This window comes from Hetaerina americana, unplaced genomic scaffold (genome assembly GCF_022747635.1).
Source record: "Hetaerina americana unplaced genomic scaffold, ioHetAmer1.1.p SCAF_37, whole genome shotgun sequence".
Lineage (NCBI taxonomy): Eukaryota > Metazoa > Arthropoda > Insecta > Odonata > Calopterygidae > Hetaerina > Hetaerina americana.
The window spans coordinates 3580810-3601146 of NW_027286952.1; the positions used below are offsets into that span (position 1 = coordinate 3580810).

Genomic DNA, 20337 nt, shown 5'->3' on the forward strand with positions numbered 1-20337 from the left:
TAATATTCCCACAAAAATGTATTCGGAGCCAATATCAATTCTAACCATAAACTGTGAACGCTTAGATTAAATCACATTAATCAATCTAATGATTGGGTTCATTGTTGAGGGTAGAGCTTACCGCAAACTAAGTAATTTGCAGCATGTGGACTTCACACACCAGTTCCCTTCCCCATGCTTTCTCTAGAGGATCTGTCGACTGAAAAGCCATACAGCTTGGGTTAAGGTGGAGGTTTCAGTTTCACTGAGAATCGAACCAGGCCCTCTGATCCTTAGTCAACCACTCTGGCCATTGTGGTATCATGCCTCCCAAACACCCGGATTGGGTTGGGTACTGATTTTTTTGATTATGTCCATCATAAGTCAATTTAACAGAATATTGTGTTGCATCGATCAAGAGACGATTAATTAATTAAAAAGGATGTAAAACAGGGAAGCTATCCGGGAGTGAAGGAATGAACACTGAATAGGGAAGAACGGAGGGCTATAGTAAACCAGTCATAGAATTAAAATGCTGATGAAGATGAAGAAGCTGGTTAGGCTTCATTTAGAATATGCTGCTAGTAAATGGAATCCTCACAAAGTTGGATTGATATCCGATTTGGATCACGTGTGGCATAGAGGAGCTAGATTTGTAAAACGTTCTTATGGTAAACTTAGTAGCATGTCCAAAATATTAGAGCCGCTAGTCTGGGAATCACTCAGAGTGAAGGTTAAATTACAGATTAAATCTCTTGCATAAATTGAAAGAACGTCTGTTTAGCAGTGAAGTTGAAAATGTATTATTACTACCATGGTGCTGCGGTAGGAGAGGCCATTGAGGAGAGGCCATTGCCAAAGTTGAGAGATTTAGTGTACAATAGATTGATTGAAGATGTCACTTTTCCACGAGTGATTAGGGATCTGAGTAACATTGTCCAAACATGGTAGAAGTAAAATATTCAGGTCAAAATTTGTCTGGCGTGTATTCATCCCTTGCCACACACCCTAGTGGTGGCTTGCAGGGTACCAAGAATCAAAAGATCATCAGGTGTTTCCGATTAGTAAGGGCTGCTCCGAAATGGGAAAAATGTTTTGAGGGATGGCGGAATGTGGAGCCTGAACTCGAATCCTCACTGTCACGGCTTAGCAATGAACACGAAGGGGATTACTTTGACGGTCCCCCAAGAAACCCATTTTAAAATTTCCACAGGTGAGTGATAAAAATTGTAAATTAATAAAGATAACAGTTTCAGGTTTAACTTTGTGGAATTCCTGCATTGTGATGGTAAAAGAAACTTAGCACTTCCACAGTAAAGATTTAATATTTCACGACCATGGTTTCAATACTGCGCATCATCATCAGGTGATGTAAACTATTAGTCTATTTGAACGGATGCTCAAGAAATATATAATGACAACGCATAAAACACCTCCGATTAATTGACTTTCGCTGAAAATCTCGTTATTATCTCAAAATTCAAAAAATCTAGAGTAAAACAATAATCCTCAAATATCAATCCAGAGTAATCACACATTCATGCATGCTTTAATGAGCTGAAAGGGAGATTTAAATCCCTGAATATTCAAAGGATAACTGTATGTCAATTCAAGAAAACTTAATATGAAGACAACATTTTCTTTCAAAAATACTGATGAAGTAATCTAAGCCTTGGGTAGCTTCGTCAAGACATAGAACAAAGAGGTAATTACAGAGATATAATTGGTTGACCAAGTGATACGTTCGAGCGTTCATTTTCCCCCCTCACAATACACACACGCAAAAAACTGAGGAAAACAGTAGCACAGTAATCGATTTCTCAGCTGAAATGTTTTTCCCTTTCCATGTACTGAAGAGTGCTCTGCTAAGACTCCATCAGGGGTATTTTAGGCGCAAAGAATATTTTGCTGAGCGAGACGTATAAGTTATGACAGACGAGCTCTTTTGAAACTGAACAATTTTGCTAATAGAAATTGAGGAAGTAGGTAGTACCTCTTCCCTTTCAAAGATGAAATTATACAATGATTCTTTGCTCATTAATATTATACGTTATTTTAATGTATTACTCAAAATATGTTAGTAATATTCTATAAATGCATTTTCAATAATATTTTAGGAATCCACGCAGCAAAATCAATATTATCGACAAGGCCTTCTAATGAGACGTAGAAAATGAGAGAAAGAAGAAGAAAAAAATTCAGTAATGAAGCGGTAAAGATTATAAAATTTAAACAAAAATTATCGTATTAGAGCATTCATATAGTTTTCTTGGATTAAACTGATTTTTCTTTCGCAAATTCAAAATGTGCTAGGTTAACATTAAAAAAATTCTTTTATTCTTAAAAAATATAAGCCGAAGGCAAACATTTTAAATTTCAGTTAAAAAAATTCAATTAAAGACAGCCGGTCAGATTAACTATGTGGGTTAAAAACCCATATGCCCACCTAAGGTCAATAATACCTCTGACTATATTTATATCTAGTCGCGGCATCTCCCGCAGTTTCTTTGGAAATATTTATATCAGTTAATTGTACTAATTTTTGTTGAATTTTTGTTTCTATCATTAATTGGGGTTCGGGGATTCCAGAGGAGTGAGTCACAAGAAGCGTACAGGAAACAATTAAGCTCATTGTGGTTTTTTTGTGAGTAAAAGTGAATATTTCGCTTTAGTCCTGGCAAATAAAAATATTCAGTGCCTCTAAATTTTTCAGTCAAAATTAGAATTTACACCTAAGGTAATCATGACATTATTTTCGATATCGGTCAAAATGTTAAAATAAGCATCAAGTTATTACTATTGAGAATAGTGAAACAGTGATGCAGTTATACTTTTGCACATCCTCAGAATATGGCGATGAAACATGAAATTTTAACCAGAGCGTCATCGTAGGATACTCAAATAAATCCCACGCGTTTATTTCCACTAATGCAGCGCGAAAATATATATCGGCCGGGGGGGAGGGGGGTGAAAAACAGCGTCGGGTGTGGTATTCGTCCTAAAAACCGAGGCCAGGACAGAATCAAAGGCGAAGAAAGGGGCGGGAACGAGAGGGAGGAGTTGGGGGGGAGGGGAAAGACAAGTGCGGACGCCACTCGATGACGTAATTTCCATCTCTCACTCCGAAGGCGTTGCGTGGCGTGGGGGGGGGGACACGGAGGCTCGTACATTGGGAGGGGAGCGCAGGGATTAAGGTTTAGATGCTGTCACCCGCCTCCCCTAAGCGAACGCTTCCTGAATGAGCCGTCTATTTGGAAAGCCTATACATAATAAAATCCTCTCGAATCTTTTCAGATAATTCGATAAATTGATGCAGAAAGTAATGCAGAAGAGCACTCGTTTGAGCCCGGATCGAGGGAAAGAAACGAGCGGGAGTGATGATAAAACAATGTTGCGGGGTCACCGACAAGTTAAGGTAGATATTTAAATTTGAAAATGTTGGAATTTTGCCCATTATCTCAATATCATAAAAGCATTATTATTATTCCCATGCATCATGATTCCATGCTTCAAGTATAGCTTTTATAAAAGCCTTATTTCTCAATAAATATCCATATAAATTACTATCAGCAGTATAAAATAACAAGGCACACTAAACAGTTTTTTTCAGTCCCGTCATAACAGTCAGGTCACCGACATTTTACAGCTATTTGAGTTGAAGTACAATTATTCGTGTATTTAAGGAGCTGTAAATAATACCTCCCCAAGGTATCGCTTTCAAACATACATAAATATGTCCTATTTTAAGCAGAGCAGAAGATGTAACATTAACTATCAAGAGTTTTAGTCATGAGTCAATTAAAAATGCCAAGTAAGTATTGCTCATTTATGCTTCATTTTTCTGATTTATAACAATGTCAAGTAAGTACTGCGCATTTATACTTCAATTTTTCTGATTTATAACAATGTCAAGTAAGTACTGCGCATATATACTTCAATTTTTCTAATTTATAAAAATGTCAAGTAAGTACTGCGCATATATACTTCAATTTTTCTGATTTATAAAAATGTCAAGTAAGTACTGCGCATATATACTTCAATTTTTCTGATTTATAAAAATGTCAAGTAAGTACTGCGCATATAAACTTCAATTTTTCTGATTTATAAAAATGTCAAGTAAGTACTGCGCATTTATACTTCAATTTTTTTTAAACAGATGGGAGCACTACATGATCACAACAACTAATTATTCACAACGAGAAGCGAACCTCGCTAAGTTTCAATTCTTAGAAACGCACTGCCACTCCACTGTTTGTCTTATAAATCAAGTGATTCGATGTGCAGTGGGAGGGAGGGCATCCACGGAGGGATCGCGTGACTCACCGCCGAGGATGAAGAGTCCGCAGGCGACTAGCGTCCGGTGGTCGTTGGAGCAGTGACCGAGGAGGGCGCACAGGGTGGCGGAGAGCAGCAAGGCGAGGCCGGCGCCCTCCAGTGGTGTGCTTATCCTGTCCAGCGGAGGCGGCGGGGCGTCCAGATTGGTCGGGGCGGAGTGGGGAGAAAAACACAGAGTCGTTAATACATCATCCTCGTATCCAAAATAAACCCGCTCAAAGCGGTGTCTTATGGTACATACACTGAGATATTTCCCGAATATCTAGGCTTTCTCTATTGACAGGGTGAAACTTTGTAAAACAGATACTTAATTGGGAAAGTAGACCATTAAACTTGTGACTAAATCAATTTCAATAAAGTTATTTTTACTTGAATTTAAGCTCAGAATGAGCTCAGAGTGCTGAGGGCTTGAAAAAAATTGACCTAAGAATAGTCAATAACCTTGCCTAAGAATAGCCAATAACGTTAAATAAATTCCAGCCGGGTTTGAAGTATATAAAATAAAATTCCATCTGAGTAAACTGCATGGTATTCAATTTACACATTAACACGCCACTGGCGTAATTGAACCCATACAGGTTTTCTTGAATTGGAATTATTAAAGTTGATGATTAAGCGCTGAAACCTGGATCGTGTGAAATTGCGAGAATACTGCACACCGTGGCAGAAAAAAATTCGAAGAAATAAATTCTACCTCAAGGTATCTAAAATATTATTTACTCATTTAGAATAATAAAATGCAACTTACCCATACATCAATTATTCGAGAAAATGTGTCCCGTCTGAGTTCCTCAGGTTCAATTTTACGCAGGGGCAGACTACGTATTTAATAGCGCGATTATGATAGTGTGCATATGGAACTTTATATTTCCAGGTTTGGCAAGAGTTTTGGCATTTACTGCTCCTTCTCATGGTAAAATACATAACGCTTTAGTTTTCTTCAAATTTATTTTCATATAAATTAAATTTTTATTACGATATTTACCAGACAATTACACAATCTATGGTGTTTGAATGACTAAGCCATTTCAATCTTACATTACTTTCTAAATAAATTAAAAGCTAAAATAATATTAACTTTATTTGGGTCAGTTTGAATCGATTTTTCTCATGGGTATCTGCGGCGGGCGCTCAAAGTGGAAACTGGTGAGAACTCAAAAGTTCTACAGAAGGAAAAATACGGATTAGAATAATTTTTTATAGTAGAAATGAGTTAACATATACGGTGACAGAAAAGAACCTCGTATGCGGTGATAACCTGGTAATGTAAATTGCGCGTAATTGCATCGGTTCTAACGCAAATGGGTCAACCGCCTGGTGAAATATTATTGATTCCATTTAATAATGACTAAACTGATCGACTAAGAATGATAACGACTGGAAGCATTTGTGATCTCGCGTAATCAACGGAAATGGGAGTTCCGAATTGCGTGTCATTTTTTCATGGGTAGTCATTTTGAAATAACATAAATATTAAATCAAATGTGGTGTACTTGAGCAAGTATAAATGTGATCCATCACAATTAGAAATAACATTACAAGCATTGAAATACTCCACGGAACAAAACACCAGATGGTGTGGAAGCATTGCTACGAAATGAATCCGCATAGTGAAAAGGCATAGTGAAAAAGCTAATGAATAGGTTTGTTCACGAGAAGCAAATGTTATTACAAAAGGAAAATTAATTTGAGGAGGAAGGACATCTGTGGGCCCGAAATTAAAATAGGAGTGGAAGAATGGTGGCCAGCAGCCAACTGTATCGTGACGAAATATTATTAATAAAGTGTACTACATTTCTGTAAATCATATTCCGATTAAAGCAAATATTAAAGAAAAGCTTAATATTAAGTTTTATTTTATTACATACCTATGCGTATTAATTACTATGAAATTATATATTCTAAAGCGAAATTTATATAACTTAATTCTTAACGTTAATTACCTAATTAAAGTCTTAACATTAAATACCAATGCAGAAATTCATGAATATTAGATTACGTTAAACAGCGAGCATTATTTATCGCTCCTTTGATCTTAAAAGATTTGAGTATATGACCAAGTACCTTTATAAAACTGTCTCCTTATTATAAATCTCAGGAAATATTTCGTCTAAATGAAAGTAAACCTAAATAGGAATCGTAACTAGCTCGTAAATTGGGAAGAGAACATAATAAACTCTCAAAGAGATTCACTGTTTTTATCAGGAAGGTTCCTCTAACGGCCTTCGAATAGTAGAGAAAATATGTTCGGCTATTACAGGAAGTAATTTACCTTTATATTTCTGGTGTTTCTTCGCTAAACGCCAGTCGCGAACTTTGCACATTCCTCGTACGCGTTGGTGTCTTGGAATAAGATTTAATTTAAGGAAGGTTAATGGTTTGCTACAAGTCTCCCATAATATTGGCCTTAACAGAGATTGAATTCCCTGGTGTAGTACTTCATTTAATCCATTACCACAATTTGATTTATTTCTCAGGAATCTTGGTTACTTTGGAGCTATGGTAATTCCCACACCCCCTTAACCCTTGCCCTGAAATGTCAAGAATGAAATTAATGCCCCGCGTATATTTGTCACTGTCTTTTCCTTCAAGAGGAAACGGGTCCATAACCTCATCCTCCCATACACGCAACCTCATACACGAGAACTCTTTTCCTCTTTCTATCCTTTAGTTGGAGGATTTTTTCTCTCTCGCGCTCTTTCGACCTTGGGATGGAAAAGAGGATCCCATGGTTCACCATTCTAAGCAAGAGCAGACGGGAGACCACTACTTTAGGGATGGAGGGTGGAGAGCTCCACACCCCATTATGGGAGAGTCGTCGGTCGTCCTCATATCCCCCCGCCCTCTTTCAGGGGCCCAGAGAGGGAAGGGCAAAGCAGGAATGAGGTGGACTGGCAGGAAGAAACACCCGCCGTAGTGATGGAGGAAGCGAGGGTGCGCATTTGGGCTCTCATTGTGAGATGCGGGCACACATCAGGGCTGTGCATGGTGCTGAAGATGGGCTTTTTTATCATTCGAGTCGGGATGATGGGTGGGAAAGGTGGCTGGGCGGGGATATGGCCTTTGGGCCGGTGGATGATGCAACACACACGATGTCTGCAGTTCCGCGCAATAAAATACGCATCGCCTCCCCTTCGCTTTCTTCCTTCCCCCTTCGGGTCCCTTCCGAGTTACGGGAATAATAAATGAGGAGGTAACGAATAAATCGCATGGCAATGATAAATATATTGGAATGTATTTTCCAGCACATTCGAGGGATATATATGAAAAAAACCCCTACTGAGTCGCATTTTTGGAAGAATGCATCATCGCTGTATGGATTTTCGGAGAGTTTATAACTCAGTTGAGGAGAAAAAAATGATGATGGTGGAGGAAAAAGGATGATACTGAGTAAAACGTCGCTCCATCTTGTCGTTTGTGACGCGACCGTTGTTATTTAAATCCTTTCAGCGATGCTAGAATGCCTAGACGTGTGTAATGCGGTCGATTTTTTCGGCAGGCGGCTGATTTACCGTCGCGGCGTAACTAACGGCGATATGCAATCGCTCAAAATTATTCGAAGCGTCACCGCATTTGCAGTACATCTTGCCAAAAAAAAATTCAATGAAAAATTACGAGGCTTTATGTTGCGCCTCTGCTCGAGATAAAATTCGCTTCCATCACCGTACTTTCCTAGTGGGCAGCAAAGTGTACTTCGCTTTACCAGAATTTATTTGGAAGTCACAGTTTTAATCTTTAAAAAATATTTTCACTGTGAGTGACATCCTTCGTAAAGTAAGAGGGAAATTTAAATTTTTAAGAAGTGACAGAAACGTAGTAAATATAAAGCTAAAAAATGTATCCTGGAGGATGTAAGTTTCGTTCTTTAAAATATATTTTAATTCAATGAGAAAACATTTGTAGATTAAAGGCGGAGAAGGGTATCCTTGGTCTTGCGCAAGAATTGTAAATAAATATCAGATGAAATTTATATGCTAAAGTTTATTTTTATGTACTCACATCAGGAGAAAAGGCGTTTTAAACCACTTTTTCCAAAGGCGTTTTTAGTTTAGTTGTCCCGTAGTCCTCACATGATGTAGCCTTTACCTTTTTCGGAATAGGAACTAAAATTGATCTCACAAAGTCTTCCGGCCAGAGCCCATGGAGCTTCTTCCTCCCACATTTGCCTAAACATTTCAGCAGTTCCGGAGGAATTTTATACACACCCACGGCCTTATTTCGTTTCATCTCCTTTAATGCCCTTTCTATCTCATCGTCGAGTATGCCTGGACCTAAGCTATCTTTCTCTACGTCATGTTCCTTTCTATGTCTAGCATTGTGGGTCTAAGGTCTTTACTATGCAGTTCTACTTTATATTCCTTCCATCTCTCTTGGATCTTTCCTGTGTCAACTATTATCTTACTCACCTTATCTCTTACTATTATTACAGATCTTCCTTTCTTACTTCCCGATAAAGATTTAACCTTGCTCTACAACACACCAATTTCACCATTATTCTGCAAACTTTCCATATCCTCGCACTTCGTCTTCCACCATGCTTCTCTTGCTCTAGTTGTTTCTCGCCTCAATTTATTGTTTAATTCTTTATACTTCATTTTACCTAACTCTGTATTTTTTATTCTTCCATTTTCTCAGCTCATCCGTCTTTGTAATCATCTAATCCGTGATCTATGGTTTCCTAGTCCTTTTCGCGTTAACGGTTTCATTTGTGTCTTTAGCGGCTTTAGACAATCCTTTCTTGAAACTTTCCCATTTTTCTTCGATAGTACTTAGCTCTTTACCATCCTCCATGATTCTCTCTACCACCTGTTTGTATTCCTTCCTTTTCAAATCAGTTAATGCTTCTACATTCCATTTTCTAACTCGCCGCCCCTGCCTTATCTTTTTGAAACGGACGTTACATTTCATAACTAAATGGTGGTCAGAGTCCACGTCCGCTCCCGGGAAGCTGTGCGAATTTATCACACTGTTCCTGAACCTTTGTTAACAATAATATAATCTAGCTGATACCTCTCTGAGTATTGAGGTGTTTTCCCGTTGCCTTCCTCAATGGTGTTTTCAATGTGACACCATCACTTATTGGCCGCCCCTCAGGCGTCAGACGCCATTGCAGCCGCCTCACTGAGGGACATATATGTATATAAATATATATATATATATATATATACATAAATGCACACAAGCATACATTCATAGAATAAAATTGTGACGACTCATTGTTTTTCCTTATTCCCAATCAGAAAATAAGGAATTCTATATTTAACATTGGACTTATTGCATACTTGCCTTGACTGAACATATAATATATAATAAGAGAGTAAAATATTTCACTGTACGGTTTTAATGGCAAATGACCGAGATCAATAAAATACTCGAATTTCCTTAAAAACTTCCTTATACTTACGTTTCTCGGATATTCCTGCCTGGTAGTATAATATCAAATTAGCTAAATCATGGCATTTAAGTTCTAAGATCTATTTATTAACATGATTCGCAAGGTAAAATCATCGCACACACCGGTGGAAACGCAGATAAAACTATTTTTATTTCCAGAAAACATTTTTGCTTGACTTATGCAATAATAAATTCCGTCCAGGGTAACAAAATATTTGCTTTTGAATTATATCCCATGATAAACCCCTGGATATGTAGTGCACGTCAAGATAAGGCAATATACGCTTTTAAAGAATCCCTTGGGAAGCCATACAAACAAATATAACGCAATTAATTTTATCCCGGCTTTGCCCCGGAGGGATGGGTAATAGGGATTTGCAGCCAAATACGGAATAGGCGCCCTAAACGCCGCTCGGGGAAACAAAAGCAGCGAACCAGGGATCGCGGGTGGGATTGGCCGAAAGGAGCGGGGTTGGGAAGGGGAGGAGGGAGAAAGAGTACGTACGAACGACCTAAAAACCCCGAATCAACCGCGGACATTACGAGAGTAGACCTTTAGTTCCTTCCCTAACCTCTGGGAATCGGGTGAGGTTTCCCGTTGGGATATCCCCATTCCAAGGGATGGAAGAAGGTTTTGGTGGGGAGGGTAAAAGTGGAAGAGAAAGGGAAAGTCCACGGAGAAAAATTGGATCCTAAAAACTCCATTACCGCCTCCGCTTTTCTCTCGCGAAGTAATCACCCCGGTACCTATTTCACTTAGTCCGTCCCCACCCTATCAAGTGCCACCGTTTTCCAAAGCGTAGGCCTCACTTTCCCCTGCCAGCCTCCCCGCTTCTAATGGCTCTCGTTCAACCTCGTAAAGCCAACCCCAACTTCATTTCCACCATCGCCCAGCCAAACATTTTAACCCTTCATCGCCGGGCGACTCCCGGAGCGAACATCTTAACGGCCTTAGCCCCGTCCTCCGGGAATGCAGCCTCCAAGCGGCCCACCTCTCATTCACACCCCACCAAAAGGGGCGGAGGTTTCCCTCCCACCCCCTCCCTCTCCTCCATTTCGCATCAACTCCCTCGCCAACCATTGCTTCTTGTTCCTCCGCACTCTCGAACCCTAAGTTCCCCTAAATCCTCGTCGGCACGCCTCACTAGGCGTGTTACTCCCGCCGCCACCCATGTGGCGTGGCTGGGGCAGTTGCCCTCCCACGGGTGCCGCACCCCTCCCGGCCCTCCCCCGGTCGCCGCGCTAAGGGGGAGAGTGGAAGCTGGGATGAAGGGGGTGTAGCCGGGGATGAACTGATTTTAGGGAGGTGTCGGGTGGGGAGAGGGCGAATGCGTCGGCTTCCGGCGGGGAAATGAGTCAAGGCTCTGCCCCCTCACCCCTTTGAACGGACCAGTGGCCTCCGGCGCAGAGCCAAAGACTCGCGGTGTAAATTTTTGAGGTCGTGTGATAGCGCGAGGAATATACGGATGCGTGAGCACATGGTGGAAACGACCTAAAATTGAGACTAATTTTTTTCATGAAGCGCTATAATTCTTAATAAAACATTTCAAATATTTGAATCCATGAAATACGATACGCATTCGTACGTTACCTCGTTATACATGTGTGCATACATTTCCTTTAAAAGCATAATTGAAGATATCAGGGAAACTTTACAAGAAATAACGATCATATCAATTGAAAAAATAACGTTTTTGCCTCGCAGTCAGCTCAATAAAAAATACCGATAACTTTGGGCTCAAATTGTTATAAATATGACTTTTATTATGAAAGATAAATTAATTATTAGAAAAGGAAACAGTGGTTCTATCACATTTGTGGAATTCTCAGTCGTGGATTGAGTCACTGTTTGTTTTTGGAGAGAAATATTTCTTTTTAATCAAGTGAACATTTTTTAATTAGAAGCTAGTCATTTAATCCCAAGGTATGGCGGCCAATGATCAATTGATGGAATCTAATTCGTTAGAATAAAAACTTTAGTTCATTGAATTATAATTTTTTCAAATTGAATATTTAAGCCAGTAGTCCTAATCAATTTTATTAATGGTCATTTATTTTCCATGATAACAAGAGAAATCACTGATTCAGGAAGGAGTCATTGAGTCTAAATAGTGCACATTTTGATCAAATCGCTCATGGACCTTGCAAATAAAACGTTTTCTCTGATATTATGCTACCGATAACATATTTTGAAAGCATTTTGATAAAGGGATCCTATTCAATACGATATTCACCTGATAGCCTCAAATATTTTATGCAGCAGTCATAGTCAGGTAAAATGGAAGATAATTTCGTTATCACCACTCTCTACTTCTTTTGTCGTCTCTTAAAAAGTGCTTTCATTTCTAAACCGCTGCTTATGTGCACACCTACGTCACATATTCAATACTTAACGACCGGTTGCTGTTACCATGGGGAAATGTTAGTTCTAAAAGTCATGTAAATAGTTAAAAAATCTAGTTTTGTAGTTGCTGAGAAGTAACTGACATTGATTTAGTGGTAATTATCACTACGCGCATATATCATAGTCTAAAAACATATTCGAAATTTTTAGCAATATAATTGACCTCAGAAATCCAAAAAAATGTTTTTGAACATAAACTTATGAGAAAGTGTTACTAACTTCCTCCGAAGTGCGTCATGAATCTCGTTTACAAAGGGCACATGCATTCTTATCTAAGGAGATATCACGGTCAGATTTGTTTTGAAAGAAAGGGAAATAGAATTAATCATATTGAGCTAAATATTTCGAAAAATAATTGTAAAAGTCGTCTTTATTTAACGGATATTTTGGAGAACGTCATACGGATTTGATATATTTTGAAGGGTTAGATTCACAGGCTCCGTATAAACCTTAAAGGATTTGATATTTTCTTTCACTCTCCTTTCGTGCACAACCTCGTATAATATTGAGGGTAAGAAGATGATAATGATGGGATTAGTGGAACGAAGACGCCTGCCTGCTGAGGAAAAATTTCGCCAACTTCGCCTTCCTTCCCGGAATCTTTCGGAGACTGCATGAGAAAGGTTGGAAGTGGGAAGGGCAGCCATTTGTGGAGAGATGGGGAATGTGGAGAAGCTGACCCCTTTCCTCCGTCTCCCTGACACGCATTTCCATTCGGGTGCAACGCAGAATATTTTACGCTCCGTCCTCGAGCGGATTAATGATGAGGGTGCGGTTGGACCAGCAAAGGGGAAGAATGATGATATGCGGATAAGACCTCTCCGTGCTGGGCGAAATCTCCCGAGGCCTCAAAGAGAGTTTATTATTTCCACGCGCAATCCCTGCAAAGGCAGCCTTTATGTCGGGAGAGGCGCGCAGAGCTTTTGCTGCATCTTCTCGAAAGGGGAGAGTCGCCCCGCCATTAGCGCCCTCTTATTTTTTCTATTCTTTCCTTCTTCTATCGCGCGTCTTCGCGGGCGGGACAGGAGATCCCGCGTAGTCCGAAAAGGGGAAGAGGGGTGTGGCGGGGGTGGAGGAGGGAGGAAGGGGCGTGGAGGAGTTCTTAAGCAAGAAGAAATGGAGGCCTGGGAAGCGTAAAGGGAGCGGAGGAAAAGGGGGTTGGGGGCGAGAGAGGGGGCTTGTGGGGGGTAGGGGGGTGAGAGGAAGTCCCCCCTCCACCTTCACGGAAAGGGATGGTGGTGGAAGTCTTTGGACGAGCAGCTGCCGCTCCCGATATCGAATGACTGAAAAATGAAGTCGACGGCACTGCCTCCTCCCATCCACTCCCCACCCCACCCCCTTATGCCACCGCCATTCCCTCCTCCTCCTACTCCTCCTCCTCTCGTCAAGCACAGAGGACAAATGGGGAGAGGGAATGGGGAGATGAAAGGGATGAGAGGGGGTCGAGGAGGGAGGCGGAAAGAGGAGAAAAGATTTTTTCGTGTGAGAAGGAGGGGAGGTTTGTCGCTTATGAGACAAGAAGTTTCCAGAGAGGACGCCATCCGACGGCTGCAAAACTAAGAAGCAAGAAACGGAGACGCATGCTCCCTCAAGGTTCATGGAAGTTTAGGCGTTTGTTTTCGCTGCTGACATGCGCGGAGGAATTTAGAATAAGTTCTCTCTCTGCTGGAAGTTGGCAAGAAATACGAAGTCGGATACCTGGATAGATGGAGAGGAGCAAAAAAATATAATTCGAAAATTTTGTTCCATAGCTCATGGAACAAAGAGCGCAAATGCCTAAAATGAAACGAGGAATGGTTAGAAAGTTCTAACTCTATCGTGTTATTTTACTAGTAAGTCATCATATAGTAAAAGCATTTCTAAATGTAATTATTCACATGTGAGCGTGGAAGTCTAGGGAGTCAGACGTTCGACTGGTATCAGGAGGACAGGGGTTCAAATATGATTGACTCCGGGCACCCTCAGCATCGTCAAACCTGAGGAAATTTTCGAGTTGCAGAATTGGAAAAAATCACAGGTGTAACAATGAAAGGCACTGATCCGCATTTTCCTACATGAGAATTTTAGACTTCAACGTGATTATTGGTACGAGTTACTGCTATTTCTGACCTATGAAACCAAACCGCGTTGATTACTCTGGTTTTACATACCCATCCACAAAATCTCATTAGAAATTTCTTGCTCAGGTAATTGATTTTCGTCCACATTTTCTGCACTCTCCCGTCATTAGAATTAAAGGAAACCATATTATGGCATTGAAATAAAAACATAATAATAAGCGGAAAGGTAAATGAAGGGGGGGTCACATTTCCATATAATCTAATGAAACTCTGAGACTCCTAGCCGTTGGCACACACACAAAAGACCGAATTTTTCCGCCCTTACCATGACAGGCCAATGATTCTCATTGATAATCTTCACCCAGAAAACTATGAGGTCTTCTTTATGTTTGTAACAATTTACTAGTTTGAATTAAAGGGAAATGTTATTGAATGCACTGTCATCCTACTTAATTTTCAAAACTTTTGCAATATTTTCGTCTCTGTGAGGAGAAAAAAAAAGGTTTTCACGATCTGAGTTTCATTGGAGCGAGGTCCTTCTCCTGTCTTCCGTCGATGGCTTCCGCCTCACTTCATCCCGCTGAAAGTTCCACGGATGCGTACAGACGCGTTCTTCCTTAATTCGGGGAGTGGCTGCGCCATAAGGGAGAGGCATGGGTCGGAGGGGGGGGTGGGGAAGCGGGCGGAGGGGATGGCGTGAGGCACGTTTCCTTTGACGAGGCTGAGGGCTCGCGCGCTGCCGCCGTGAGACAAGTATCCTACGCGCCAAGTTTTCAAGTGAATTACGTCAGGCGAAGGTGTATAACGGCGGGAGGGAGGTAATTCGCTTAGCGTTATTCAATTATTTTCCAAGACCAAAAGCGCCCTTGATTAGTAAATTCGATAACTCACGCTGTCTTTCTATCCCCCTCTCCCTCTCTCTTTCCCCCTTTCGCTTGCTCTGCCCTAAACCTCCCTTCACGCTCAAACCCCCCCACTACCACCCCCCACCCCTCCCGGGCGTTCATCCCGCTCACGTCAAATCACCCCCGTCCCCGCACCCGTATATGCCCGCCAGCGTTGGCTCTCAGGCGATGCACGTCATGCCTCCCCCCCACTCCCTCGCTTCACTCCTCGCTTTTGCGTGATCGCATCTGCAATAAGGCGACTCTCCCGACTACAGTGACACGGAATTCCCTCGGTGCATCTTGCTTTGCCATTCCCCCCCCCCCGCCCCCATCACTCCTCGCACAAGAGAGATCTCTTCTTTGCTCCCATTGTTTTCCAATGCGAACATCACAGGGATGCACACATCGGAGCTAGTGTCTTCCCCGTCATGAAATAATTCATTTGAAATTGATTTCCGTCATTTTTGTTAGAAGGCATGAAAGATGACTGCTTTTGGTATAACGCATATACACGCCACGCAATACCGAGAATAATTCCGGATTTTTGCCAAGAGATGCATCGCTCGTTAGTGCCAACACGGCGGAAATTTGTCCTTCTTTTAGTGTTGTGGATGGAACATAATTTCATCATAGTATGCCCGGAGAAGGTATTCCTATGGTGAAAAAGCACCGCTCGATATGATGAATGAAGCTACTTTGTATTGCATTGAAGAGCCTATTATTGATTTGGCATGGAATAAAATCATTTGTGCGTCGAAAATTAAAGAACAGACCGAACGGCATGGTGGATGAGAGCTTACGGCGTTGAACAGGTGACGGGAGAATTCCAAGTTGGAGTGCCCAGAGTGATGAAGGGGAACCCCACTTAAAATGTATTTGATGACAAAGGGATTTTATGGCAGATATATGTAGACGCTGCTATGTTTGACTTTTACTAACAATTGCACGAATCTCTCTTTCAGTTCTGCAAACAATAAAAAAAATAGAAATCCCATTACAAACAGTTTAATTGTACGTTTAATTTATAAACAAGATCATGGATAGCAGAAAATGCGGCCAAATTAAAATTATAATTTACAAAACTTTCACCTCGCCAGATATTTACATGTATATTGTAATTATTATTAAATACCTTTCCCCGTGTCAAACTTCTAGAAATATTGAGAGATGCTAGAACATTGAAAATGTGCATGAAAACAAAACAATTTAATAGTTCAAGTAATTTTAAATAATAAATGGTTGTGTTTAGTTAATTTTAAGATGGAATATTTACCTCCAATTTTTATATTTTGTCATTTGAAATTGAAATACGATAAAATTCTATACTTTTCTACCCCGAGGTAATTGCGTGATATTTTTCTACTGCTAATATTTTGTTAGTTTGTCATAATCTAATGGTTAAAACTAGGTTTTCAATTACCAGGACTGAAAATCAATAACCGGGTGATGAAAAGATGAGATTCCTATGCTATTTATGAAATGGGATGAACTATAATTACCAATAACGCCTGGAGCATATTTAATAGATTTTAGGTATAAAATTAATTAATTAACGATGTGTGAATGTGAGGAAATTATTCATAAAATTCAATATTATACTTTCTACAATTTTTATTTCGATTTAATTCGAATAATTTCACCATATTTTACTGTTAGGTAAACATTGGCTCTAAAGTTTACCATTTGTTGTTTCATATTATTGATTAAATATCTCCAGGCATTCTATTTAATCTGCAGCAATTATATTGTGTATCAGAGGAATCATTTAGTTTTTGTTCTATTTTCAGGCTTCGGGTACTGTTTTTCATACATATCTCTGGTACTATGACAATGAAATTATAATGAAAGTTTCTACGACTATTGCAATTAAAGGAAATTAGTATAAAGAGGATCGGCATGGTGTGGTGGCCTGCTTACTGGCTTTCCACCCAGAGGGTCCGGGTTCAAATCCCGCAGGAGGTAGATTTTATTCAGGGGTATCCCAACCACTACTTGAGGTGCTTTGTGGAGGGGACTTTGAGTGACTACGACGTCCGTCGGATGGGACGTTGAGCTGCGGACACCTAGGCGCCTTTCGCAAAAGAGAAGGCTAATGCCGACGCCGGGTTTCTCTACTCCCTTCATCCTTTCCTCTCCATCCCTAATGGCGCAAATGACCTCAGCTGTCGGTCGCCTCCCATTAAAAAAACTACTACTACTAATTCATGTAACATTAATGTATACATATTGGTGCGATACACATGCGATTGCGATGCGATGCGATTGGTGATAATACAAGATGCGAACCACATTGGCAGCATCGCAGATCTCAGTGTAAATTACGTTTTCTGAATAGCTGAGGTGGTTGAGAGCATCCGCCCAGCAAGTGGAAAGATACGGAGTTCAAGTCGCGGTCTAGGAAATATTTTTACACTCGTGATTTGCCTGATTCCGCCTTCCCCACCTCTACTGTGTTCGTACTTTGTGTGTGTTCCTATCCCTTTTCCTTATATCTATGTCTATGTAAATGAGTACATATAAGGGGAACATGTGATCCGCCTACAGTACAGATTCGAACTCGCTCGAGTCATTCGGTTGCCCGTAGCGATATTTATTGTGAAACAGTTTTCTCTATTGTGTTCTAAAAATGAGTGACGTCACGTTCGCTCAACAGTGTGCTGTCAGTTTTTTTGCTTCAGACTTGGGCACAGTGCAACGGAAACTCTTGCTAACTTCAGCAGGCCTACGGAGATAGTGTTTTGTCAAGAGTCCACGTTTTTCGGTTGTTTGAGGCATTTTCAGAAGGAAGAGAGTGAATTGAAGATGAACCACGAAGCGGAAGACCTTCATTTTCAAGAACTGATGAACATGTCGACATAATCCGGGATCTTGTGCGTTCGGATCGTCGGCTGACAGAATGATCGAGGAAGAGTTGAAATTGACTCACACCACCGTTTATCAGATTTTGACCGATGAATTGGGGATGTGAAAAATCAGTGCAAAAATGGTTCCAAGAAACCTTTCGCAAGACCTCAAGGACCAGTAGTAGTTTTTGGCCAGAATAAAACATCCCTGTGGCTCCTCAGCCTCCTTATTCGCCCGACTTCAGTCTTGGTGACTTTTTTCTCATCCCGAAGTTGAAAAATCACCTCAAGGGAACTCATTTCGGGACAGTCGAAAACGTTCAAACGGCCGTCACCGACCAGCTGAAGGCTATTCCAGTAATATCGGGGTTCCAGCACTGCTATGAGGAGTGGGAGAACCGTCTACAGGGCTGTGTGGCTTCAGAAGGAAGTTATTTCGAGGGTGACAATATACAAAATTGTAATTCTATTTGAATAAAAACAAAAAAATAAAATCAGTCACATTACTTAATTTACAGACCTCGTGTACTCCGGAAGATATAAAAAACTTTTCATTTCACCCAGATGAAGGTCGACCACCACCAACCAGTCCGTTTCTCCACGGCCGGCCAAACCAAAGCGGCCCCTCACACGCAATTATCTCTCACGCCCGCGAGTGCGCCTCGGGGTGATTGAGGCCGGAAGTGCGTCATTATTTGGGAGGAGGGATCGGGGAAGGGGTCTCGGAGGTTCCGGGGAATGGGTTAGAGGAAGCGACGCGCAGGGCGGAACGAGAGGACCTGTACGTCATATGGGAATCGAGTGCACGGAGTTGAATGGCTGTTATAAGGGGTTGGATAACGACCTTAATGACATCATCAGCCCATCCCCCGGGCTCCCAGCCCACCTACCCCTTCCCCTTCAGACATGCACACGCGACGTACAAAAGACGGGCGGGCAGGGGCGCTACGGCGTGGTTGGCCGGGGGTGGGGGACCCAGAAAGTAGATCCGGGTGCAGTGATCATCTCTCCATCCCGGCATTTCCCACGCAACTGAAGGGTGCGGGCTGTGGTAACGGATACGGGGAGGGGTTAGCGTCGGTGGGTGGGGGTGCGTGGGATGGATGGGAAGGGGAGGAAGAGGGGTGGCGGTTGGGAGGGAATTGTGGGACGGGAGAACTTGATCGGCATCGTCGCGCGGCATCGGAACTCAATTAAGTTTTAATCAATGACGTGTATCAATTGAAGCGAACGATATCGATCAGCCACCTGGAAGTTATCTTTTTTATTTTCATACATGCGGCGTCACTCAAAAACTGTCGGAATAGTCTACTGCGGTGACGTGGAAATTCTAACCCACTCCCTCGTTCACACTTTTACGTGGAGGATAAGCGGCGGTGCGTAAATTAAATCCCTAAATTGGTGTTTGCTCTGCGATAAAGTGTGTTGAGTGTCAACTCGTCGCTTCATGATAGTATTTACGTTTATACGTTTATTTTCAACGACATATTTCACGACATTGGACAGAAATGACTCATACTTGCGCATAGAGTAAAGTGGAAACCACAATGGCCCCCGTTTGAAAAATATTATGCCCATCACTTCAACTAAAGACTTGAAAAGTCATCAAGTATTTGAGAAATGAGTTGTAATCATTCAAAGAGACGTGATTAAATTGTAATAAGGAAATTAACCTAAAAAATTCAGACGAGGTAAAATGCATCTATGACGTACCATAAAAAGGGACTTTCGCGGTTGGTCAGTGATGCTGCTTAATATCCCTAATGGATAATATCTACACATCTCATTTCTCGTGAGCGTGCCCACTTATCATCAAAAAAGTACAACTCAAGTCAAATTTCATTTAAGTTAGCCCTTGGTATCCGCGAGCGATTATTAAGAAAAGTAATGGGATGATTACGGAAAGATGAAAAAAGTAAAGAAAATATTACAAAAAAGTCTAAATTTAATCTCAAAAATAATAACAGTAAAAGCCAAATATACCAGTGCCCGAAAAAAAAAAAAATATATATATATATATATATATATGCTCGAAAAAAAAAAAATATATATATATATATATATATATATACTAGCTCGCAGTAACATTTACGATGCCCTCCTTGCAATATTGATACTGCTCAAGTAAGCTTTCCTAAAATAAACGGTAAATACGCATTGGAAATGAAAAAATAGTTACTCTATGATTGCACAAAGTCATATTGTAATAAAATTCCCGGTAAAAAGATAGGACCCTGGTTTCGACGTTCAGCGTCATCTTCAGGTGACGATGACGTTGAAGGCTGAAGATGACGTTGAACGTGGAAACCCGGGTCTTATCGGAAAAAAATTTCCGTGAAATCACTAAGTTACTATTTTTTAATTTTAAATATGAATGGAATCCATAAATTTACGCCGGAAACCATCCATCATAGATAAATACGCCATAAGTACCA

The 20337-nt window shown here is 40.9% G+C and overlaps 1 protein-coding gene across 1 annotated transcript in view; it reads right to left on the reverse strand.

Annotated features, from left to right (window-relative positions):
- The window catches only part of LOC139691502 (voltage-dependent calcium channel gamma-8 subunit-like), a 1299002-nt gene that overhangs the window by 263900 nt on the left and 1014765 nt on the right, over nt 1–20337 (reverse strand). Inside the window, exon 3 of the mRNA XM_071589353.1 lies at nt 4303–4427. Within this exon, the coding sequence (XP_071445454.1) occupies nt 4303–4427 (125 nt within the window). The remainder of the gene's footprint in view (nt 1–4302; nt 4428–20337) is intronic.